General features: G+C 36.4%; 1 protein-coding gene across 6 annotated transcripts in view; it reads right to left on the bottom strand.

Moving 5' to 3' along the window:
* Nucleotides 1–27,824, bottom strand: part of LOC132109448 (probable E3 ubiquitin-protein ligase MID2) — a 149,760-nt gene that overhangs the window by 12,391 nt on the left and 109,545 nt on the right. For 4 of the 6 annotated variants that reach the window (XM_059515523.1, XM_059515522.1, XM_059515521.1 and 1 more), the window contains exons 3-9: nucleotides 23,794–23,859; nucleotides 22,392–22,487; nucleotides 14,149–14,256; nucleotides 8,067–8,215; nucleotides 6,848–6,975; nucleotides 6,549–6,692; nucleotides 1,161–1,322 (exon numbers count right to left, since the gene is read on the bottom strand). In XM_059515523.1, the coding sequence (XP_059371506.1) occupies nucleotides 1,161–1,322; nucleotides 6,549–6,692; nucleotides 6,848–6,975; nucleotides 8,067–8,215; nucleotides 14,149–14,256; nucleotides 22,392–22,487; nucleotides 23,794–23,859 (853 nt within the window). The remainder of the gene's footprint in view (nucleotides 1–1,160; nucleotides 1,323–6,548; nucleotides 6,693–6,847; nucleotides 6,976–8,066; nucleotides 8,216–14,148; nucleotides 14,257–22,391; nucleotides 22,488–23,793; nucleotides 23,860–27,824) is intronic. The other 2 variants (XM_059515524.1, XM_059515525.1) reach the window with 1 other exon arrangement.

Here is a 27,824-nt window from a genome sequence, read left to right as displayed (position 1 = left end):
CTCGGGTGCCTGTCACAGACTGAAAGCTGATAAAGGTATTGTTTGGTTGAGTATGACAGAGCCGCTGCATTTACACTGATGTACAACCACCATATCTATAGGACTCAGGCTATAAAACCTAAGAAGAGTAGAGTGGTGCGTTTGGCCTGATTTATCATTCAGATTATCTGATGATAATTTGAGATTATTTACATTGGTCCCTAACGAGTGAACTCGTTAAACAAATCATACAGAGTGCTGCTGTCAGAAACAAGTGCTTAAAACTGGAAACAGTTAGCATTTTTGTACTTCCAATTCCATTGTCCTGAAGTCAGTCTATATTTGTTTTAGAAAGGATTTTTCGGTTAAATGCCTGAAATAATGTATTTAAAACAAGCTTAAGTTTTAAAACATGAATATTACCACAATTGTTTTTTTTAGCTTTCACATGTCTTGAAAAACATGCAAGTGACTATATACAGGAAAACTCAATTTGTGTATGTGCATGCAAAATTGTATTATGCTTATGATGATCATGAGTTATTTTGACCCTCAAATTTATGGTCAGTGGCAAATGCAATGATCTAAATATATTTCCATTTACACATTTGGCATTTTAAAAATAATTGCTCCTATGCTGCTTATAATAATGTTCATATTAAAAAAAAAAAACTTGTAATGTGTGAATAGCATTAGGATAAAGGTTTACTATTTTTGATAGTTTTCATATAGTGTGATTTTTGGTAAATTGTATTGAATCAAGAAAGTATCAATTTGAGCTGCAACATACTAGAAGTCTTACCCATTATTCAAATATAATACGAGTTCATTCTGGCAATTTTGATTTTAGGCTTCAAAATTCCTAACAGCTGTGTTCATTTGTGAGGATTAACTTGATGAACAAAATGTGTATGAAAAAAAAATTCAAAGGTTTACTTGAGGGAGCCAGGGTGATGCAAACTTCTGGGCTGAACTACAATATATATCATCCCTGCAGCACTCCGTATTTTTTTTAAGTGAATGTTGATTGAGTAAATATCGTGTAAAATAAATGTTCATTTTGGGAATATACTGCATACTGTTGTCAAGATACTGGCATCCGATTTGGAAAAAGCCATATCGATTGACGACTACCATGAGGTTTACAGATACATAAGACAGCTCATGAGGCCTGGACTTACTGTTGGTTTTGAGTCGAGCAGGTTCGCTGTTTCTGCTGCCTGCCTGGTTGATAGCCTTGACGAAAAAGATGTAACGGGTGCCGCTCTGCAGGCCGTGGACTGTGTAGTGATTCTGCTTGATATTGGGCACAATCATCCAACTATCTACAGAGTTATACAGACCTGCAAAGTAAGGGAGATAGAGCATAACATCAATCACAGATTCTGCATATTTTAGACAATCACTCTTAGTCAGGACTGTGCTAGCACTTATTATTAACATAGAAGAACAGTGCAATAATAACCACTTATCAATACATTTTTGAACAGTGTGATTCTAAAAAGAGAATGGTACATATGAAGTTCATTATTCAAGGCATGCCTATTTCTGTTTGATGTGAAAACACATATAGCACACGTTCGTAGAGAGACTCGGGATGTTTGCCTCAGGCAAACAGATGCCCCTCAATCCAGTTTCTCATGATGAACCAGAATGTCCTCAGGAAACATCAGCAATGCCATTAAAACCACTGGTATTGCCACTGAAGGTTTGTCAAACGTGGGCCATACAAAAGGCAAAAGCATAAGTACTTAAAATGTAATGTAGTAATTTTGAGTGCATTTGATGTATTATCAATTATAATAATATATCAACAACTGGCCATCCTGCTCTCCAGATATATTCAATGCAATTAGAATAGCAAATTCCAAAATATTTGATGTAGTAAAATACTGAATAATGATGATGACGAGGATGTCATCAATAATGCAAAATTGACTAAAAATGAAATTTGAATATTTACATTATTCATATTGTTTATATCAGTTATATTGATATATTAACATTGTCTCACCTACTGGCTATTCTTCAAAACAAAGCAAAGCAAAAAAAAAAAAAAAACATTGTCCAAATTGTTTATTCTTCTATATATGGTTGTAGATATGCTGGAGCTTATAGTAGTAGTAGTAATAATAATAATAATAATAAAAATAATATGTACAAAATGTACAAAAAAGTAATTTGGAGTAAATATGGTTTATGTCAGTTATATTAATACCATCATTATATTAACCACTTGCTATCTTGCTTTCTAGATCAGTATCAGCCATTTCTTGAAAATCCCTCTCATTCAACCACTTACAGTCTGAACAAAATGTCCTTTTCACAAGGACATCTACTGCATCAATCAGCCGAGCAGAAACCACATGTCTAAGGAATAAAGATGCCTTCTTATAAATGTAATTGCATAAACTAAGTATTCAAGTAAATAAAAAAGTATAACATCTGATGACTGGATGAAAAAGAAAGCAAAGCTGATAAAGTATTGACCATTTGCATCCACCAACTGCATGTCTGTAATATTTATTCATGAGCAAAGAAGTCATTTGATCCATGTCCATATCAAAAAGGCATTTGATGTTGTTGTTTGATGAATGGAATTAGCATAGCAGTACAATACAATATGCCGCTTACATTGTAAATTCTCTGCTGTTGCTTGACATTCAGAGAGAGAAAGACTTCAAAGAGGGGCAGATGAAGGTATGTGTCACTGGCTAAAAAGAAGGCAGGGTGAATAGGGATCCTAGACTCTGCATAAGTGTGTGTGTGTGTGTGTGTGTTTGCAGATGAAAGGGAGCTAAAACACAAAAACTGGAATGGGGCTGCTCCCAATACTGTTGACAAATCCAAACTAGCCTTTGATGCTTCTATTGTGTGTGTGTGTGTATTTTTCCATGACTGTGCATGTGTTTAGATGTCATCAGTGCCAATAGGAAATGTACTGTCATAAAAATAATTAATCCTGGTATGTTAAGAGCATGGACAGTATGTGCATGTGTTATGATCCCACATGAACATATTTTCTTAGAGATGTAAAAACATATGGTCACATTCATCACAGAAATAATGTCTCACTTCTGATCAGTAGCCACTGTGGACTGTGTCTTCATTTCACATTCACATTCTTGGGCAGCTCTCCAAAGCCCAGCTTATGAATATCTTAAGATACAAAGACCTTGGCTTTGGCAGAAACCACTAAAAAGGAACAGAAACCTAGCATCATGATGCACCGTCTTACGACCACCAACAGCATCATGCAAAAATAATATGACACTTAATCAATGCCTGGCTGATCATCTGCTCAATGATGGTACTTTGAGATTCACTTCAGATACAGGATGAGAAGCATCCACCATCAAGGCTGAGGAATATTGACACGCAAGCATGTCGCAGATGTATGTGAAAGTGTACATCGACCACTAAGATGTGCTCACCTTTAGGCAACTTATCTAAGCTATATGAAATGAAAGGCTAAGCTAGACTGTATATACAGTACACTGTTGCTCAAAAGTTTAGTGTCTATACGATTTTTTAAATGTTTTTGAAGGAATATCTTTTGCACACCAAGTTGACATTTATTTAATCAACTAACACAGTAATGCTATGAAATATTATTTCAAATTAAATTAACCATTAGATTTTGTAAAGTTTTAAAGCTGAAATTCAGCATCATTACTCCAGTCTTCAGCATCACATGATCCTTCAGAAATCATTCTGATATGCTGATCAAGAAATATATACTCTTATGATAATTTTTTTTTTCTTTTCTAGAATTCTTTTATGAATGGAAACTTGAAAATAGCAGGATTTTTTTTCTCTAGTTGCTAGTATAGGCAATCAATCCATCATTTAGAGAGGATTATTATCAGGGTCAAAATATGTATATTTTTATTAGAGGCCTTTTTAATATGTGTCTGAGCTAACTGCACTTCATCAATTCATATGAGCTTTAAAATCAACATTTTATGTAGCAAAACACACTACAACATTTCTCAGAACTTCTTCTTTTGTGTTCCACAGAGAAAAGAAAACATCAATTCCTGACTTACTGATATTAAATACAATAGCTGACTAACAGCTCTGTCAACACACTCTCACCGTTCTCTGCGTGGGTTTGTCTATATATAAAATTTGTTGGCATTTTCAAGGCTGCACATCACATCAAGCTAGTGTTTTGTGAGGACAAATATTATCAAATGAGCAAGAGTTTTAATGGAAAACAGACGCACAGAGTCAGATGACCATAATAGGATCTTTTGTTAGGTCTGGTCTGACCTCATTCATGTTTGTAGTCAGCTTTACAGTTGTGTTTCCACCACGTGTTTGCTGGCCCTCGTAACATCCACGTCTCTCTCGTTTTCCATAAACTGCCCATGATTCACAATACACGTCCCTGAGCATGAGGTGCGCACGTCAGATTAGGTGATGTGGCCCGGTTCCACTGCAAAGACAGCGGCATTTGCATACTGTTTGCTGCAGGTTAGCATGCCAGTCCGGCGGCTTGTATCACTATCAATCAATGTCACAATGAGAGCGGAGCAAAGAGCATTAGCTCATGTCAGATCAAATCAGGGCTGATGCCAGGCCAGTGCCCTCACTTTCACAGAGCTGACGTTAAAGTCTGCAGACAAACCGGAGCTGCTCTTTCAGCAGAACTTGGAACGACTCTGTCTGCGAACAATGCTTTTCTGCTTTAAAGTCCATTTTACAGCTAATTTATTCTATTAGCTTGAGTTTCGGCTGATGTATATGAATTTTGTTCATGTTTAATTGATCGCAAAAGGTAGATTTTCCAGTCATGGCAGCTCTGCAATTACACGTATTGGACTTGAGTGCACTGCAGGGGGAATGTATAGATTTTTACATAACACATGACACTTATTTTATATGTCTTATGCATGCTATAGGCATGCAAACTGACAGATCACAATAAATGAAAAAGATCCTGCATGTTATCCAGACTGAGCCCTTGAATATTATGCATTTCCTACGAGAGGCTTGCAAAACATAATACACTTTTGCTAAAGGGAACATAAAACAAACCATCAATTTCACCGGCCTGCAAATATGATAAACGATAAAACGCAAGATAAAAAAACAAAAACAATATACAGACATTATTCCATTAAAAATGCCTTGAAACTAAATGTGATTGAACTTCTTCATAGAAGGACATCCATCTACAGCTGATAGATCCTGACTGGGGGCCGGAGTATTTTTTGTAGCCACTTTGCCTGACTTGGCCAACGGCTGAGAAAATGCACCAGCAAAGACTCACATTTCATCTCAAGGGAGTGAAGCATACGCATCTAAGAATTGCAGCGTTTAGGCATCCGCATTCACAGAGCAATGCTGTAAAAAGGTCTGGGAAGAAAGCATTGCTTCCATTTCTGTGTCTGTTTGTTTGTATCCTCTAAGGAGCCTGCGGTAGCTCTGTAGATGTTTCAGGGCTTCTAAACTATCAGCAGTTGAAATGAATATACTGTGTTTGTTACCGAAGCAGGCTGAATGGAAACTGAGAAGCAGGTCTGTGAGTGAGAGAGTGCTCTCTCTGTACTGTCCAAGCCCAAACAAGTTATGTATGTCCTGGCCTTTAAGCAATTAAGCCTTATCAGCTCTTTCACTCCATTTGGTAATGGCTAGACTTAGGGCTTTTATTTGCAGGTGTACCAACAAAACAAAAGGTATAGGGGACAGGTAGGTTTTCAAAAACATTATGAATCCTTTGGAAAATGTTTATGGGTATACAGGAGTAATCAAAATTTTGCTAAATGTAAATAATAAAATGATATACACTACTGTTCAAAAATTTGTGGTCAGTAAAAATTTTCTTTAAATAGAAATTAATACTTTTATGTGGCAAGAACGCATTCAGTTGATCAAAAGTGACCGTAAAGACGATGTAAAAAAATCCATAATTTTTCACAAAAATATTAAGCAGAACAGCTGTTTTCAACAGTGCTAATGGTAATGGCTGCTAAAAATACAGCTATGTCATCACAGGAAAAAATACATTTAAATATGATTTCGTTTTTATTTTAAATAATATTTCACAATATTACTGTTATTCTTTTTCTGATTAAATAAACGCAGCCTTGGTGAACATATAAGTGTTTATATTATACAAAAAGGTTTTATATTATATTATAAAAAAATAAATAAAATAGGAATAATTAAAAATCTATTAAAGTAAATAAAAGATAAATAAATAAATTAATTAATTAATACAAACTGAAATGGATTAAATTGTAATGAATTGAAAAATTACACAGTCACCTCCATGAGTCCTATTTGTTTTATTCCTTTATAAAGCCTATGATGATTTTTTTTTATTTGACAGGCTTGTGCAGACCTTATATATAATACATGTATAATATTAATACTATAATAATTCTTTGTTTAGATTTCTATGGCAACAATTTTGGTACTGTGTAGGGTAACAACTTGTTGTCTAATGGAAATTGTGACCAGAAGCAAAACCAGTTGAGAAGTATTTGTGTATATACATGTATTAGATATAAATGTATGAGTCAGATTGAAAGCTGTGAGAGTGGTGTGTTTAGACTCACTGATGAAGTTGGTCTGGCCAGTGTAGATGGTGTACTGAAGCTCATAGGAGGTGACGCTGAATTCATCTTCAGAGGTCCAGTGCACTGTTATGGTGTCATGCGAGGCCGTGCAGAGCTCCTCACGTATAGATGGAGGGTTGGGCGCTGGAAAAAAGGGCAACCGCCAAGAAGGGATATTGATCGACTTCTGCAGATGTAATTCTGGCCATATCCCGGATACAGCATGTATTCATTAACTTTGCACTACATACACAGAAGGCACTTGTAGAAGGTGGTTTCAGTTTTCTCACTGGCTTTACCTGTCAAATAATCCAGTCCTTCCAGAATTTTCTTTTCTCTGGAGAAATCAAGGGCAAAATTGTCAAAAGCCTGGTTCAGATTGACGTCTGGGATGAGGACCTGGGAGGAGGCGGTGGCCATGGCAACTCTGAGAGGAAAGAGAGGCGCTGGCAATTAATTTATAAATGTTTCTATTTACAACGGTCTATTTACAGGCTATAAGGCTGTATGTGATTTCACCCACAGTGACAGAAATTACAAACAGCATCTGGCAGCGCTCAAACCCAGAGAAATGTGTGTGGCACATGAAATTCAAATAATACACAAGACTGTACAGTCAGGAAGGATGCCATGAGAGCAGAACTACAGCAGTTTCTACCAAAACCACTGAAATTTAACGGTTCTTGAGAACAATTCTGATTCTGTATAAAAGATATTAAAATAATGATATTGTAAAATAATGGTATGTATCCTTTAACTATGTATTGATATATTATTCAATATTATATTTATTAAAATCTAATATATATATATATAATAATTGTTAGTTAATTGAGAAAAGACATTTAAGGCACAAGTCTTTAGTAGACAGTCAGTAGTGAGGAATAAAAAACATTAAGATTATTGAGCAGTTTACTCTTTTTCCTAAAAAATCTAATATATATATTTTAATAACAAAAAACAACAAAAATATTAATTTAACATTAACAGTGAATAGTTTTATTTTTATTAAAAGAAATTAATACATATAATTACTCAGTTTTTGTTTCATTAAGTATCATTGTTTTTGAGTTTTCAAGTAAACTGCCAGTGATAAAGAACAAAAAATACACATTAGGATCAGTGAGTTTCTCATCAAAAGTGTTGTATGATTAATATAACTGCACAATATTATTTAGCCAGCATCATAGACTGCATTTACACAGCTTACTGCACAGATATGATAACACAACACAGACCTCTCCTGTTTCTGTACCTGTTTACATTTCCACAAAACAAACCGTCTGTGTTTACAAAAATTGCTCGTCAAAAACGCATGACAACACAAAGTCTCTCTCCACACCCAAAGCTGCACAAATACTGTTAAATATGAAGGCATATTTTCTATTATTTTGAATACAAGCCACAAGCAGCAGAACTGAAAGGAGGAGGCAGCACCAGGAAATATGCAGAGTAGCTGAAAGTTGTATTCACGCTGGCAGAGGCAGTGTCAGGGTGTGTGTGTGTGTGTGGTCTCACCTCTCTGCCACATTCCTGGCCGTCTGGAGGAAGCGGGCGTGGTCGTTCTCCTTCAGACTGTGCTCAGCCTGTGTGATGAGGGCACTCGAGCGCTCCAGACACTGTCTGCAGTTCGCAATCTGCTGGGCTAGCTTCCTCAACTTCATCACCTAAACCCACACACATGCTTTTTTACTATATATCCACATTCTTATGAGAGATAATGCTTGGAGCTGTTATTACAACTTTCTAAGCTATCAATATGATAAATGTTTACGTTCCTCGAGATGTTATGAAAAATAATGGACCCTAATGGAACATTTTATCAAAAACTCATTATCGCCCCTTGGCTCATCATCACAGCCAAATGAGCCCTTCGTTTTGTTTGCTTTTTGTGTAATTATAGCAGAGAAGCAACAAATTGACGGATTCTGATTTTCAGTAAAAAGAAAAAAAAAAAAAAAAAAAAAAAAAGAAGACTTTTAAGGAATCATATAAATGCTGAATTAGCATGAACTGTTAAAGACTTTGCCTGAATGGAAAAAACAAATGCATATTTCATTCTGTATTAGATGTCTATAAAAAAAAAAGAAAAAAAAAAGATAAAGTGAGCCAAATCAATTACACAGTCTCAGAGACTTTAACAAGAAAAGAGTTTGGCCCAATCCAGACGGCTGAGCTAAGAATCTCATTTAAAGCTGGAATAGCTATAATTGTTTCATATCTCTCTTATTTCTTATGTCTGGCTGGATAGCTTTTCAGATTTCCTCCTTGCATAAAAATCAACTTTCTGCATTCATATAGAATTTAACTGATGTGTGGTCACAGGTGAGCTTCTTTCAGTTACTTTACAACATCTCAAAATATGACTTATCCAGTCAGAATTTACTAGTTTAACTGTGTTGACTAAGTCTTATACGTTTATACTAATGTTCAAAAGTTTGGGGTCAGTAAGATTTTTTTAATGTTTTTCTCTTTTGTTCACCAATTATTCATTTATTTGAAATGGTTTGCTGCTCAAGAAACATTTCTTTTTATTCTCAATGTTGAAAACATAACACTGATGCATTTATTTTTTATTTTTTTAGGATTCTTTGATGAATAGAAAGTTCAAAAGATCAGCATTTATTTGAAATCTATTTTCTATTAACATTCTAGTAATGTTAAATATTAATTAATATTGAAGTAATACTTTCTTGCTAATTAAAATAATATATATATTTTTTTTAAAAAGGCCAACCTTTTTTAATGGCAGTGTATATTTGGTTTGTGTCCATTGGGATTAATCACAAAAATGAATTATTCTAATGAGATGATATACATTTGATTAGCAAAGTATATTATAATTCTATAGATTACACAAAAATAGGCATTACTACATTCCATGCTTAAATATAAAACATACTGATCTGAATTTACATAAAAAATAAAAGAATTTCCAGCAATATCCAGCAATCTTATATATACCGTTACCATAATATAATGCACTCATTGCATGAAATAAGATTTTTTTAAATACCTGACCACAGATTTACTATGAATTGAGCTTTCCTTCAAATAACCCCATGTTTCATGTGCGTATACATTATTTTTCTTTCGTGAGGGAATGAGAGACATTAGCTATGCTTCCTCAATAAGCCAGTAAGTCGGTTAAGCAGGATCTAGCCTATGCCACAGTGTAATTCAATAGAGGAATGGAACGTCTGCCTGGAAGGAATGATTGGAAACATTCAGATAAATCAAGAAACAAGGAGAGAAAAATGTTGCTCGGTGCCGAAGTGGATTGCATTAGATCAAATCCCAATCTGACCCCATTTCTTAAAGACAGCTTCAAATGATTTGCTTTGATCAGACGCTGCACTGCCAAAAAGTTTCAGAATTTCAGGACGGCATTAAAGAAATTGGACTGCATCAGAAAAAACTAGAAAATCATTTAAAAACAATCCAGTAACAAACCAGCCTGAACAGCCTAAGCCTCAGATCAAATCTTGCAGATACTTTGCATCTGGGTTTATGATTCCAAAAGCCTCCTTAATGCTAGAGATACAGGCACTTTGTGCTGGAGCTGCATTACTGATGTTTGCAAAAGGCCAGACATAATCTCATGTTGCAGGCTGTGCATGTCGACTCGGGGCTGCCGTGTGAGAGTACATCACCGAAGACACTTCTGATGGAGATTACTGCATTTGTCCGGATCTCTCACATCACATTACCCAAAAACAGAGAAGCACAGTCCTGTCTCGCGGCTCAAATCCCCACTTGATAAGAGTGTGAGTTCAGGCTGTCAAGTTAAAGTGCCTGTGCACTGCACACTCACTGTCAAACACAAAACACTACACACACTGCACAGATGAGCAGAAAATCCGACTCTTTAGTTCTGGCAATGTTTGAAGAGTGTCAAAATATTAAATATGGAACAATATATGATTGTTCTGCGTAAAATCAGCTCTGATTCTACAGTCTGATCGGATTATCAGTTTTCAAAACTGTTGCAAAAAGCTGCCTTGCTTGGTAGCACTGAAAATGGTTACTTTTATTACTCAATCTTAAAAATTAACCACAATTAATAATTTAAAAAAATTGCTGACATTTGAAAAGTTTTCCTATGCTCACTCAAGTCAGACTACATTGATTTGAATAAAAGTATAGTAATTATTTAATATATTTAAAGTAATCTATTTCTGTGATGCAAAGCTGAATTTTCAACATCATTACTCCAGTCTTTAGATGATTTGCTGCTCAAGAAACATTTATTATCGTACGTTGAAAACAGTAGTGCCGCTTCATATTTTTGTGGAAACTGTAATACAATGTTCAGTATTCTTTGATAAAAATGTAAAGTTTAGATTTAAATAGTTTATAAAATCGTAAATGTCTTCACTGTCACATTAGATCAACTGAATGCTTCCTTGTTGAATACAAATATTTCTTTAAAATGTATTCTTTAAAGGAGCATTGCGTAGGTTCTGAAATTTCGTTACTGACAGCAGTGGCCGTTAGAGGAACTGCAGCCAGTCTCATGCTCGTTCTCAGTGCGCACACTCTTTTTTTAACTTAACGAGGAGTGTCCGTGGGTGTCTGAATTGTGCTGGAGGCTGATTGCTTCTTTCCATCCGCAGAGTCCATTTGAAAACACTATTGCCGCTTCTTACTATAATTGCTGGCGTGCTGTACGGTTGTAAGCCCAAGTAGACGAGAACGTGCATGACGTCACATTTTGTGAATTTTCGCGCCAATTCAGGCCCGACTTCCCCACACACAATTGAGCCTACAGGGTGATAGAGGCAACCGTGGTGGACAGTCGAGGTGTCATTCTTTTTTTACATCATGGTTGGCTCATACATGTACAAATGCTCCACATAGCTCCTTTAATATTTCCTAAAAAAATATGAACCATACTTTTGAACATTAGCATAATAAAAATGATTATTATATATTATATTAAAAAAATTATACAACCCGAATTCCGGAAAGCAAATGTTTAAACTGAGAAATTTTACACTTTTATCCACTTAATTAGCTCATTTAAAATTTAATGCCTGCTACAGGTCTCAAAAAAGTTGGCACGGGGGCAACAAATGGCTAAAAAAGCAAGCAGTTTTGAAAAGATTCAGCTGGGAGAACATCTACTGATTAATTAAGTTAATTGATATCAGGTCTGTAACATGATTAGCTATAAAAGTTTTGTCTTAGAGAAGCAGAGTCTCTCAGAAGTAAAGATGGGCAGAGGCTCTCCAATCTGTGAAAGACTGCGTAAAAAAATTGTGGAAAACTTTAAAAACAATGTTCCTCAACGTCAAATTGCAAAGGCTTTGCAAATCTCATCATCTACAGTGCATAACATCATCAAAAGATTCAGAGAAACTGGAGAAATCTCTGTGCGTAAGGGACAAGGCCGGAGACCTTTATTGGATGCCCGTGGTCTTCGGGCTCTCAGATGACACTGCATCACTCATCGGCATGATTGTGTCAATGACATTACTAAATGGGCCCAGGAATACTTTCAGAAACCACTGTCGGTAAACACAATCCGCCGTGCCATCAGCAGATGCCAACTAAAGCTCTATCATGCAAAAAGGAAGCCATATGTGAACATGGTCCAGAAGCGCCGTCGTGTCCTGTGGGCCAAGGCTCATTTAAAATGGACTATTTCAAAGTGGAATAGTGTTTTATGGTCAGACGAGTCCAAATTTGACATTCTTGTTGGAAATCACGGACGCCGTGTCCTCCGGGCTAAAGAGGAGGGAGACCTTCCAGCATGTTATCAGCGTTCAGTTCAAAAGCCAGCATCTCTGATGGTATGGAGGTGCATAAGTGCATACGGTATGGGCAGCTTGCATGTTTTGGAAGGCTCTGTGAAGGCTGAAAGGTATATAAAGGTTTTAGAGCAACATATGCTTCCCTCCAAACAACGTCTATTTCAGGGAAGGCCTTGTTTATTTCAGCAGGACAATGCAAAACCACATACTGCAGCTATAACAACAGCATGGCTTCGTCGTAGAAGAGTCCGGGTGCTAACCTGGCCTGCCTGCAGTACAGATCTTTCACCTATAGAGAACATTTGGCGCATCATTAAACGAAAAATACGTCAAAGACGACCACGAACTCTTCAGCAGCTGGAAATCTATATAAGGCAAGAATGGGACCAAATTCCAACAGCAAAACTCCAGCAACTCATAGCCTCAATGCCCAGACGTCTTCAAACTGTTTTGAAAAGAAAAGGAGATGCTACATCATGGTAAACATGCCCCGTCCCAACTATTTTGAGACCTGTAGCAGAAATCAAAATTGAAATGAGCTCATTTTGTGCATAAAATTGTAAACTTTCTCAGTTTAAACATTTGCTATGTTATCTATGCTCTATTGTGAATAAAATATTGGCTCATGTGATTTGAAAGTCTTTTAGTTTTCATTTTATTAAAATTTAAAAAACGTCTGAGTACGTCTCTTAAGAGCTTTGAATTTGAGCTAAAATATCCATTATTCACAATAAAATCACTATTACACACTCCTCTGGTTGTTTAGTTTTGCTTTAAATTTCGAGTGCAACACAAAACTAAAAAGCCACCTGGTCTTTATAATGCAAATGAACATTTCAACATTTCCATTTACTTTTATTTTGCACTTTTGTGACTGCCTGTTCTTTATATCCTATCCCAGAGGAGAAGAGTGCTGTTCACTGTGTGCTGCTGAAGATTATCAAGGCCTTGTTACTGTTACACAAGGGAAGCTTGTTAAGTGAAGCCACATGGCCAAGTCTGCATCAACCAGCCAAGCTTCCTGTCATACATTCAACAGTCTTGTTCAAGCAATATCTCTACGCTTCACTGCACCCTCACCCGACGGCCACCACACTTTGGCCTGTGGACTATCTGACAAGATCTTCATAGCCCTATTTGACATGCTCACAGCCACATTATTACTCATATGCACCAACTTAACCTCAGTATTAACACAGGACAGATTAAATAGAGTAGTATTAAATTCACAAAGGCAAAAAAAGCTGTGATTTTCCCAGCTTCTTCTCCATCTTGTCATCAGGCGACACATCACCTATCTCTCCGCACAGCGCAGGGTCCAACAGAGCCTCACATTCTCTCTCTTGCTATAACAGCGGTAGTGACATGATCTGAAAGATGTGTTAGAAATGCCAGCTCCGTATTTGTGCGCTATGTGACACACTGTCAAGAATCATATTCAAAAAGCTTTCTCTAAGTGAGTGAAGGACTGTTGTTTCTCTGCCATATGTGTGTCTTAAAGCAACAGTTCACCAAAAATGAAAGTCATTATTATGTTGTTCCAAACCGGTATAGACTTTGTTCTTCTGTAGAGCACAAAATAAGATGTTTGGAAAATGTTTGTTTTGACTTATTAATTTTATGGACAAAACACGTCACTCACACACACATTTTCTTTGACGACTTGAGGGTGAGTAAATTAAAATTTTTAGGTGAAAATTAAAGAAGCTAAAAAGTTTTAAGGCCCACCTTGATATTATACTGGTAACTTTAAAGAGTTTATACATTTAAAAGCACATTTAAAACCTTCCTAAATGTGTCTCAAGTGCTTGATATGAGTCTGACTTAATAGAGAGAAACTGTACCTTGGACTCTTTGATCTTGACGGCGATGACCTGTTTCCTCTGGCGAATTATCTCCACCAATTCATCACACTCCTCCACCAGCTTGGCTTCATGCATGGCTGTGTTCACCTGCAGATAAAAGCAAAGAGTTTCATAAAGAAAGACAATGGCATTTAATCAGTCTGCTGGGATAACTAAGTTACTCCAGCCTCTCTGCTTCAGTTCATGCAAAAGCCGTGAGAATATATCAACATCACACCCTGTCTGGAGTGATGTGGACCATATCATTACAGAAAGGAGAGATATTTTAGACTCTACTTCAATTCCATCCTCAGATCATCCTTGTAATTAGACAAAGTTGCGATATCCCATCAAAGATTCCCATAATGCCCTCTTAGGATCCTGCTTTAGCACTGTATATCCGATCTGCAGAAAGCTTATTATTCAAGACAGATCCACTTAAACTGTTAATCAAGCACACACACACATGCATTTAAATAAACAGACAATTAATGCTTACCCCGTGTTAATACTGTCAAGGGTTCAATCTCATTAAGAAAGCACAGAATCCAAGGACAGCACAAACCCAACATTGTATTGGATTTCAGCTAGGCAACTTTTGTTGTATCCACTCGCACAGAAGAAACCCACTCAATACCAGACAAACCCTAAGGATTAATCTTTTTTTAGGAATTTCTATAAAATAAACAGTGAATGCAGATGTCTTTAGAATGGTCTTTGAGTGCTTTCAATGCAAAGTCAATGATGGTTTCATACTGACTCTGAAAAAAAAAATAATGTGAGAAATGTATGATAAAAAATTAACAGCTGTGGTTGCCAAAATTTTACTGGAAAAATATGGCCGCAACAATTTAAGTTTTAGAGATTGAACTTTATAGTTCAATATTTCAAATAGTGCAATACTTAAAATACTGTATATAGTAAAAAAACAAACAAACAAACAAATGAAAACATTTCTATTTATTTATTTATTTATTTATTTTAACCTGTATAATATATTGACAACCACTTTAAATGAGTAGGTCATCCAAAAATTATAATTTACTAAAAATGTCTTTATCAGCTTTTAGACTCTCTTTCTGACTGCACCCATTCACTGCAGATGATCCACTGGTAGTGATGTAATACTCCATTTCTCCAAATCTGTTCTGATGAACCAACAAACTATTTGACATCTTGGATGGCCTGAGCCTCAGGTGAGTAAATTTCCGCTAATTTTCATTTTTGGGTGAACTGCTCCTTTAAAAATACATGTAGTAAAGAGAAAGCCACATGATGAATCAAAGTTCATCACAAGTAGCTTTTTGATGAGCTGAGGTAAATATTGACAAATACACAAATACAAGACACCATCATGGTAACACACATAACACACTAGCATAAGATGCAAAATAAGAGAGAGAAAGAGTAAGTTCTTCACCGAAAATGAGAAGATTTATTTTTCTGTTTGACTTCCAGTGAGTATTTTACTGTAAAATAACATGAAATTAGATCTATTTAAGTTTTTCATTCTATGTATAATGAGAACTTATTGTTAACCAATTAATTAAAACTAAAACCATTTTATGGTGTAGGCATCATTATGTTCAGAAAAAAAGATGAAAAGGATCCTTCCACTCAGCTACCCTAGAGAGAAGAATAAAAACGAGCCAGCAGACACATATGGTTAGGCTGAAGCAAAGCAAATTCTCTCTATCCGCCATCATCTCAGATCGCTCTGGCTCAGTGGACGAGTGCAGTGATGGACGACTCCTGCTGTTGATATGTTCCTTATCAGACCTCTTAACACATCGTCCTTCCGTAAATACAATACTCTAAGACCCTACCGGCCTGCCGTAAGTCAGCAAAGACCCTGAAGACTTCCTCGTCTGGCAGATTCATGCCACTGACATCTTTAAAGTGTGCTGCTGCGCACAGACGTTTTGTCTAATTATTTAGACTGTCTTGCATTGGATGAATGTTTATTGGACACTCAGAAAAGATCTACAACAACCCTGCCTCATTGTGGATTGGGATTCTGTACTGAAATAGAAAAAATGAACAGGTCTGCATTCCCTTACAAACACTAATGCTGAATCTTTAAAGGAGTTTAACACAGATTTCATTAAAAACTTGATATCGTGGTAAAAGCTGGTAACTGAAATGTTAAGTAGTTGTTAAGTGGCAAAATGTAAGGTTGCAAATAGTCTCAAAGGAGCAAGTCGGGATATTCAAAACTGCATTTGCAATGCATAAAAGTAAAGCAATGGAGATGCAGTTTCTAGATTGCTCCATGGGGACAATTTTGCAATGTAACTTAGTGCCTTTGCGACATTATGCCCTGTAGGCCACATAAAAAAACTAGACATGCATTTCCTGAAGGAAAACCAGTGCTTGAAATGTAGCAAAAGAATAGAATTGAAGTATTATGATAGTTCAAAAATTAATATATTCAAATATGTGACCCTGGACCACAAAATCAGTCTTAAGTGACAATTTTTCGAAATTGAGATTTATACCTCATCTGAAAGCTGAATAAATAGGCTTTCCATTGATGCATGGTTAGGATAGGACAATATTTGGCCAAGATACAACTATCTGAATATCTGGAATCTGAGGGTGCAGATATTTTTGACTCATACAATATACCTTAGCGACTTAAGACTGGTTTTGTGGTCCAGGGTCACATAAGGATAAAGAAAGATAAAGATGATAAAATGAATTGTAATACAATACACTGAAGGATAAATAGATGTAAGAAAGAAAAACAAAGACAATGGATGGATGAATATTGAACATTCTAACAATGCAATAAGTGTAAAAAAAAGGTACATGTATATATATATATATATATATATATATATATATATATATATATATATATATATATATATATATAAGTGCCATCAAACAATTAATCGCACTTAATCACATCCAAAGTAACATTTTTGTTTACACAATATATGTGTGTACTGTGCATATTTACTATGTATATATAAATATACACACATGCGGGTATATATGTAAGAACAAATATGTTACATTTGTTTATTAAATATATTTATATATAATATAAATTATATAAATACATACATTTAAATACCTGTTAATATTTTCAATAATAAATATATATTCATAAATAATAAAATATAATAATATATATATATATATTCCAGAAGTAAAAATCAACACTACTTTTTGTCTTTTTCCTGTAAAAAAGTCTCAAAATACTAACACCAAGATACATTTACTTAAAAGGAAATCTGTTTTAGACACTAAGAAAACAAGTCAAAATAATGTTGTTTTTGCCATGTCTTATTCCACCAACATAGGCTTTTTTTGCACATTTAATAAAAAAAGACTCAAAAATGTCTGCACACACTTCAGCAATTTATTTTTCGGATTAAGCCCAGATGCTCATGTGCGCTGCATGTAATGACTGCAAGAGACTCATTATTGACAAGGCTCATCAGTTCCTGACCTTTATCTCTTCATACTGCCACATCTTTAATCTGCTAATCCACAGGGCGGGAAAGACACTGGCCACCATAAAAAGGTCGTTAATGAGCTCCAGCGGTTCACTTTGGGTACATAAACAACCTAAGTTCTGTTGAACAGAAGCCACTGAGCAGAGGTCTGTTTTTGTGGCAGCTCTGATTACTGTGTATCTTGCCCGTATGCTGACAGATGGGGCAGGTCTGAGTGCTCTAAGTGCACGGCTGTACAAGACGCTCCTATGGGGCCTGCCTCATTGCTGAAGAGTCCAAGTGGCCCTGTTAAAAATGGATGAGGGAGAGGCATATGCATCACAGCGTGGCGGCCCTCAGCACACTGCTGCACACGTCCACTCGGTGGAACAGCAACACAACAAAGCAGCCCTTTGCACCGCAGGGCTAATAACCCACAGCGGCCCAGAGAGGGAACCTGGAATGTCAAAGAAGGCAGTGATGGAATCCAGGCTTCAAATCACCAAAGGTAAAAATGGAAATTCCCAACTGAAAGTGCAAAGTTCCCCAGACACATTTGGTCCCTGTACAGCATCACTCATGAGTTATTTATACACTGACTCTCTCAGGACATTTCCTTCACTGTTCACTGTTAGCAGTGACACTTTTGTCTAATGGAATCCATCGAAAACCTTGCCATGGACACTATTTTTCACGTAATGCTTACAAAGACCCCTGTAAACATCTATGCAGATGTTCCTCTGATACTGCATGAATGCCGAAGGGTCTATTTGATGTGTGTTTTCATCTGGAAGTCGTCATTTGTTAAGAGTTTGCATCTGCAATACATTGCATTCATTCATTGTTGAATGCTAGAATGATATTGCAGATGTTTAACAACAGAGCATGTGAATCTGATCAGATATTTACAGATGTGAAATAGAAAGTGATGCATTCCAGATGATGCACTCGCTGACCGACATCTTAATAGGTGATACCCATATATAGTATGGATGAAAGAGAATATTGATAAATATGAGTTTATGTTTTACTATTTCAATGTTCTCCATGTGTTTGTGTGACACACTAACAACTGACAACTGTTTATGAAACTGAATATTCCGCTTAACTTGATTGATCCACATCAAAACCAGACTAATCCAGCCTAACTCCTATTTATGGGTTGTCCTGTAAAATGATTGACTAAACTGGGCAAGTTACAGAACATTCATGTTCTAGCGACAACATTGGAGGCATAATGTTAAGTACCATAGAAGATCATTTTGATTCTTCCCCTTTTTTTGGGTCTCAATTTGGCCACAAAAATGCACTTACAATGGAGACACACCATGCCAGCAAAACAGAAACAGGGTTTAAAAAGAGCCATCAACAAAAAAATGTCCTCACTTTGCCTCACCATGGAACAAAAAAGGTACCGATATTTTAAAGAATGTTTCAAATGTTTAATTTTTTCCATTTAGCAATGCAAGGGAGGCAAACCAAGTGTATTTTTATAGAGCACATTTCATACACAATGATAATTCAAAGGAATTAAAATAATAATACAAATAATCACAACAAACAAACAATAAATAAATACATTTAAATATGGCATCACACTGAAGACAGACAGTCATAGAGGTTTGGAGGTCTGGAATAACAGTTAATGTCTGTTTAAACTCCAAATTTTTGGCTCTAATCTCTTAATCAGAAATGTGAAAGGTATATTTTTGTTAAATCACCTGTTTTACAGGGATGGCACATCTGAATTTATTCTGAACCTGCAACCTTCCTTTAAGCACATAAATGCACTTTATCATGATTACAAGTATGAAAAGCAAAATACTGTAATTTAACTGGCTGCTTGAGGATCAAAACTGATGCACATGTCCTGTTCTTGCCAGCTTTATACACACAGTGGAGGACCAAAGTTCACAGCTGAGGGGTTTTTGGGTCAAACATTCAGCATTTCACCTCCAAGACATTTAATTTCCAGTGTCTCTGAAATCTGGCTTACTTATCATTATTACACCTCATTCATTTGGTCCCTTATAATTAACTGTGGCTTTCAAATAAACATGACACAGTTGGCCTGGTTATAAAGAAGTTGTTCTCCTGATAATTAAGGAGAAAACGCCATTGAATGCAGTTAATACTTTATTTATTTCAGTAGGTTTAACCATTTTAAATCACATTGAGGGTGTTCGACTCAATATGATATATGTAGCTGGGGATTTACTGCGGAAAGCTGTTTCTAAATGCTTTAAAATGTATGGCCTCAACACCACTAACTCTCTCAGCTGAGGTGTGAGTTACATTCTTCAAGTGCTCAAAGCAGCCGGGTGGTATGCAGAAGTTTTTTATTTGCGGTTCAGATGAGGTTAGAGACATGCTATGCATGCAATCCCCTCGGGGTTCAACAAGACTGATTCAGCTAATGAAGTAACAATGCCTTGTCACCTGCTTTCTTTTCACAAACTGCAAGGACAACCATCCTGACAGAGTCATTAAAAAGGAGGCTTGCATTTGAATTTCCCTTGTGCCTGATGCTGATCTTGAGTCATATTTGGAGTAACAACAACTCTTTGAGATGATGTTCAAGGTGACATCAAGTAAAGGCCTAAATATATCCCTGGTGCCTTGTTTGTTGTGCCTTTAATAAGCTCTGATTTAAAGATAAAGGGTACTAATTGACTTTCAAGAGGACTGTTTATCATGTGTGCATAAATATGTCACATCACTACCAAGCTACGGCTGCAAATATATGAACATGTAACATCATGGTTGTAACAATAATTGAAAAGCACACCAAGGCTGTATTTTTTTGCCCAATAATATAGTAAATTCAGTAATATTGTCATATATTATTACAATTTAAAATAAGCGTTTTCTAATTTTAATATATTTTCAAATGCAAATGAATTCCTATGTTGGCAAAGCTGAATTTTCAGCATCTTTACTCCAGTCTTCAGCATCACATCTTTCAGAAATTATTATAATATGCTGATTTGCTGCTCAAGAAACATTATTATTTTTAATAATATAGTAATATAATATAATCGTTACATTATTATTAATAATGAAAACAGTCGTGCCGTTTAATTTTTGCGATCAGTGAATATTCACTCGGTTTTTCATTTATTTTTTGATGAATAGAAAGTCACAAAGATATATATATATATATATATATATATATATATATATATATATATATATATATATATATATATATATATATATATATATATATATATATATATATACACATACATACACCTATTTTATATATGTTTTTTATTTTGAATGTTGTAATTTGTTTTTTAAATATTATTTTAAAAAGATTCTATGTATATACTGTTTAGACAGACAGACAGACAGAAAGATAGATAGATAGAAAGATAGATAGATGTAAATGTAAATCTTGTAGGGAAAAGTGTGTGAATGCTATAATTTATCATCTATTTCTGCAAAAATTGGTCCAAAAAGTTCAACAATGGAAAAACACTTTACTTAAATAGCAAATGATGTGTTTTCATGTCATTACTGTGTAAACCATGTAATCTTCCACATAATTACAAAAGCATGCAATTTAATAACAACCCTGAAACTTACTGTATGTTAGTACATTCCAGAGATTTTTAGCTGACACTCTGTGAGTCTTCTTGACATCACTGATCATTCATTGCTGAACTTTCTCCATTTATAGACACTTTCTCTCTCTGTGGACTGATGACTAATGTGTAGAGATATTTCTGCTTTAAGTAAGTCAACAATTCTTAATCCTCAGCATTCAGACATCTCTTTTGTTCAAGGTATGTTTCACATCAGGCAATACGTCTAGTGAATAGCAAACTCAATTTTTATTTTACCTAAATCAGAACTTCCAATCTTGCCTCATTAATTAGATTCTACATAAGCTTTAGCTAAGATATTACCTCAGGGATTCACATACATTTTTCCACTTTTCATGTAAATGTATCATTGTTTGCATAATACCTGCTTAAGCAGATTGTGTGTTTCTGTTGTAAATTTGGTTAAAGTTTAGATCAAATATATACAGGAATCCAGGTAATACTCTTTCCTGCAACTGCATGAATGTTACATTCAATGATAAACCACAGAGTAATATTAATAAATAGTAGAAACCCCCACCCCCACCCCAGAAAATACAACTAAATATTTTTCTGCTTGTACAAGCAACTCTATTAAACTGTTTATTAGGAAGACATTATGATTCAGAAACCTACTATGATGCCTATTTAAGGTTCTTTCTCTTAAACTGATCATGAGTGCATTTTACTGAATGTGTTTATCTGTAGTTCTAGTCTCTTTTATTCACAAGAAAAGCATTTAACAATCTGCATTCATATTGTTACACTCTTGGAGCTTTCCTAGCCTCAGCAGAAAATGAACATTAATGCAGAATTCAAGGTAATATAAGCCATGCAAAAGCTGCCTATACAGACACACTGGACTGTGAATAATAATAATAATAATAAAAAACATTCATACTTGAGTACTTGAGGAAAACAGACACACAATTACATAAAACATTCATACATACATCCATATAATTGCAACAATCATATACAAATTAGAAATCTCATATATACATTATTCTTTACATTTTGTAATCGCATCGCATCCCAGCCGCAGCCTTTAACCTTTCACAAGCATTTGTAGCTCAATAGGGCAAACAACCATTTGTCACTAAAAGTAAAATGCAAACTAATTTATGGAAAATAATATGTGAGGAAGTATGATGATATTAGTGATGTGAAGGATGAAGGATATAATGATACATTTGCCTGGACTCACCTCCACCTGTTGACAAATCTGGATGAGTTTGGCCATCTGGTTCTCCAGCTCACTGTTCCTCTTCACCAGATTGGTTAAGTTATTCTCCAAGGTTTGCTGTTGGAATGGCAGATACATGGCATTTAGACAGAATGAAATGAATCACTCTTTCTGTCTGAAACAGACAAGCTTTTCCTTTTATTCCATCAAGATATGAGATATACCATTAAAAAAATAAAATAATATATATATATATATATAACACAAACTTTTGACTGGTAGTGTACAACTCAATTAGAATATAGGCATTTTCATTTTAAAATTTTTGGATCTCTTTAATATAAATTAACATCCATTTCCAAAATGTACTGCTTAAAAGCAGGTTTCTACCTTTGGAACTGAAAACTGTATCTCATAATACATCTGCTTTCAAGGGATTAAATTTGTGTTTTTCGAGGGCAGCAGATTCTTTTCCCCAATGCTCCCGATCTGTCTTTTTCACGAATTGAGGAACAACACTGTGCGGATGATAATGTTAGTGTAGGTGCGCATGGATAAATGATACAGAGTCCACAGAGATCCTACAAAGACGGATTTGATTCAAAACAAGCAACTAACAGCAAATTAGTTCCACATCACAACCACTAATCGTCACTAACGAGAAACTGTCTGCACTGGGCTGAGACTTTCACACTGGGGGGAGGGTGTCCTAATTCATGAGCTCTAGTGTACACTTTGCACAAACAGGTTTGTAGCCATGTAAGTTTAATAAGAGGTTTGAGGTCAGAACTGGTGAGTTTGGGTCACTGTGAGACCGCTTGCTTTTGTTTAGCTCATGAAAAAGGCAAGATTAGGTACTGTCCCATATCATAGAGTAATGGACTTTAACACTACACACAAAAGATTTAAGAGGGTGTTGAATTTCATTGGTGTTGAATCACAATGGTGAGAGGCGGAGAACTGTGTAATTATTTAAAAGAGTAGATCATGCTTCACTACAACCCAAGTTGGAAAGATAAAGAGGGAAATCACAGCGACAACTCAAAGAGAGCCACCCCACCATGCTACATGAGCAGCTGTACGAAGTGATGACCCGCACAGCGGGAGAAAGGAGAGAAGGACATGAACACGGCGCTGAGATGAACAGCTGATTTTAATGACATGAGAAGTAACAAAATAGAAGACAGAGCGGACTGAAAAGCGGAACGATGGGAACAACAACACTGACGACATCGGCATACAAAAGTGAGAACAGAGCCGTTTTTATTTTCTCTTGTTTTGTGTTGTTGGCTGTTCATGCATTATGTGATGCAGGCTGACCCTGTCCACCTGCATGTCCCGCACCCCCCGTCTATGGCCTGAAATGCTGTCTTGCACACAGTACATCCAGTACATATATTGTAAAAGGCAGCCGGTGACTCACCGCGGCACTTGTCTTTGATGCCTCCATAACCGCTTCAGAAACTCTGGCAGGGCTCACTTGAAAAGCCTATGAACACACACATATACACACACAGAGCCTTACTGGTCTGGCCTGCTGATGGACGGAAGTATTAATACCCCTGCTCTGTCCGGCGACTGGTTTTCAGCCTCTCTCGTGCCTCATCTCTCTTGCTCTGCTGGGTAAATGGGGACCTCGGAGCAGGTGAGGGTGTCTATGTCAGACTCCCTATCCTCTGTGCGCTGATAGCTTGCTTTACTCGGGGGCTTGTTGCGTCAGGCAGTCTCAGAGGCGCTTCTTTGGTGTGTCAGCATTTTAAAATTCAAATTCACCCAGCAAGGACAGATGGGGGTCATTAATTAAAGACTGAAGAGTCGAGGATGATTTATACATCAAAACCAAGTATCACCTCCCAGGAGACAGAAGACAAGCTGCCGGGGGTGAACGAGCTTGGAGCACAGTTGAGAGAGAGAGAGAGAGAGAGAGAGAGAGAGAGAGACTGATAGTGTCTAAAAGAAAGAAACAAAAAAGGGAAGGAAGTAAGAAAAGTCAGAAATAAACTGAATAGTAATGCAGGCAGGCAGGAAGGAAGGAAGGAAGGAAGGAAGGAAGGAAGAAATAAAAGTGAGAAACAAAGGAGAAAAGTAATGAAGAAAGAAAAAAAAGGAAAGAAACAGAGAAAGGAAGGACAGAGGAAACAAGGAAGGAAGGGAAAAAGGAAGGAAGGAAAGAAATATAGAAGTAAATGGAAGAAACAGAAGGAAAAAGGTAAGGAAGGAAAATGGTGAAGGAAAGATAGAAGTAAATGAAAGAAGCAAAGAAGGAAAAAGGGAAGGAAGGAGAGAAGGAAGAAAGACAGAAACAAGGGAAGAATAAAAGAAAGAAACAAGGAAGGAAGCATAGGCATAATTAAAAAAGGAAGCAAGAAAGAAAGGAAAGAATAGTGAAATGATAATCTTAAGTAAGGAAAAAGATAATAGAAAGAAAGAAAGAAAGATAGATAGATAGATAGATAGATAGATAGATAGATAGATAGATAGATAGATAGATAGATAGATAGATAGATAGATAGATAGATAGATAGATAGAAGTAAGCAATGAGAGAATAATATGAGGAAAAATAAGTACTGGCCAAAAAAAAAAAAGAAAGGAAAGGAAGTTAAAAGAAAAAGAAAGGTAGAAAGAAGTAAGGAATGAGTGAATAACAACAGAAAAAAACAAGAATTGGCCAAAAAAAAAGGAAAGGAAAGGAAATGAAAGGAAAGGAAAGGAAATGAAAGGAAAGGAAAGGAAAGGAAAGGAAAGGAAAGGAAAGGAAAGGAAAGGAAAGGAAAGGTGAAAGAGAGAGCGGAGTGGCCTCAGGACAGCAGACCTATATGCTGTTTGAGCTGAACAAGTCTGAAGTACAAACTCATTAAAGCAGACACTAGACTTCAAAGACACAGACACAGCCATGCAAGAGGAAGAGCAGAGAGAGAGAGAGAGAGAGAGAGAGAGAGACAGAAGCACACATGAAAACTCTAATATGTTCTAATATGTAACAAGCGCAGTGCTGCAGTACACAGCTGAAACTGTGACATGACTGACAGGAATAAAGCAATGAGTGAGAGTGAATGATACCATGGACTGACTATGTAGGCTGCGTTGTGGGACAATTTATTGAAGTTGAATTACATCTGCTTATATTAGCAACTGATTCACCAAAAGAATCAAATAACAGCTTGAATGAGTGAAATGATTCAGACTTGGATGGAGAGCTCTAGTCCAAATGATTCAGTTTGACTAGACCTTGTTATCAGATAAGATTACAAAGAGGGAAGGCGAGATGTACAAGATATTTGCTGAGTTGCTGTTTGATTCTCACACTGTAGGCGTTACACGCTTTAACAGGCGTGCGCCGCGTCTATTACGTTCTGGGTCAGAGCGACAACAACAAATCCTGAAATAGAATTACATCCTGAGGCGAGAAAACAGACTTCAAAGTGGGTGTGTTTAATTATTCTGTGATCCTCTCCTCTTGTGTTTTTTTGAGGGAACACAATGTGGAAACACAGAAACCACGGTAGCAACGGGCCGTTGAGTGCGTGCATGTGTCAGCAACCAGAGCCTGCTGGGAAATGTTGCTCGCGCTGAATAATATTCCAAACCAGCACTCTCCAGAGACTTGCAAACTCTAATGAGAAGCCACTGCTGTTGCTTACCAGCCTCCGCTCTTCTAATTAATTAGACAGAGTCATTTAATTCTGTCTACATTACCCTTGTTTGAGGCTTGTCTGGGGAGTGCCATTAAGCATTTAATGCAATAGAATACGCCCCCTTCTCTCCATCAAAAAAAAAAACAAAAAAAATCAATCCCATAATGCCGTGTTTAAAGCTTTGGCCCTGTCAAACCATCTAGCATGCCTATATTATTAATCCAAATGATTTACTTTCGAGGTTGGACAGCGCAGGTGCATTTTTCATGAGTACATCTCTTTCTATGGAAGCTTATTGTTGCACAAAATAGAAATATAAAAAGGTGACTTTTTTGATGTAATTCAGTCAACATCTTGCAATTTGGATGTCTTTCTTCGCAATTATGATTTCTCCCCTTAATACTTAATAGTAAGTTTACACACTTACAAAGAAATGAAGGGACTGTTATTTTTATGGTAGGTTTATTTTAATGGATAGAGACAGAACATCGACCAAACAAATCCAGAAAAGCCCATTGTATAAAGGTTAGAAACTGAACTGCATTTCAGTGGGTGAAATAAGTATTTGATCCACTTTCTACCAGCAAGAATTCTGTCTCCCACAGATTGGTTATGTGCCCATGTTGAACACAGATTAGTCCTGAAGTTATTCCTAATGTCAGCCCATTCACAACCTGTATGTTCCATTCCAACCCCTCCCACCACCATGGGCAAGACCAAAGAACTGTCAAAGAATGTCAGAGTCAAGATTGTAGATCTGCTCAAGGATGGAATGAGATACAAGACCATCAGCAAGAAGCTTGGTAAGAAGGAGACACCGTTGGTGCGATTATTCGGAAATGGAAGAAATACAAAACAACCATAAGTCGGCTTTGGTCTGGAGCTCTGTGCAAGATCTTGCCTCATGAGGTAAGGATGATCATGAGAAAGGTGAGGGATCAGCCCAGAACTACACGGTTGAGCTTGCTAATGATCTTCAGACAGCTGGAACCACAGTCACCAAGCAAAACATTGGTAACAAACTATGCCGCAATAAACTGAAATCCAGCATAGTTCCGTGTTCGATACATCGATACGACGATTCCACACAGAGACTTCTTGGAATTCTGAGTTAACATCTTGCGATTATGATTTTTTTTTCTAGGGATTTTCAGATAACATCTTGCAATCCTGACTGTTTTCTCTTTACTCTGAGTTAAAATCTCACAATTCTCACTTCTTTCCCAGAATTGCATCTTGCAACTGCAAGCTATCATGTCATAATTGTTATAAAGAGTTTACATCTCACAAGTCTGACTTGTTTATATCTTGCAGTTCTACTTTTCTCAGCTGGATATAAACTCAGAACTGTGAGATATTGAAAAAAGTCACAATTACCGTTCTTTCTTTTTTTCTGTGGTGGAAATAAGATTCCATACTTCTCTGACCTCAAATTCTCTAATAAGACAGAGGTTGGTGTCCATCTACGTATTCCACTGGGAACAAATCATCAGCCTGAAGACCACAGACAGGAAGACATCAGACTTCACAGACTAACAGGCTTGAAGGTTAAAGGGACGAGTGTCAGGAGAATTGCTTGCTCTCATGGGGAAGACGAATCCCTTGAGGGAATATGTGCTTCATGCAAAACAACTTCAGAGGAATGTGTTTGAGTTAATTACACCCACTGAGGACATTAAATGGAAAGGAATTGCTCAGTTAGACAATAATTAATTTTAATCAAAAGCAGAGCTTCTTTGAGCAACACAGAGACGCCTCCGCTTGTCAGAGTCTGAGGGAACAGGGATACTTCAGCTTCTACCAACAGACATTAGTGAG

The sequence above is a fragment of the Carassius carassius genome, chromosome 29 (genome assembly GCF_963082965.1).
Source record: "Carassius carassius chromosome 29, fCarCar2.1, whole genome shotgun sequence".
Lineage (NCBI taxonomy): Eukaryota > Metazoa > Chordata > Actinopteri > Cypriniformes > Cyprinidae > Carassius > Carassius carassius.
Note: the sequence above shows the minus strand (reverse complement) of the source record. Positions and strands in the feature narration are given on the sequence as shown.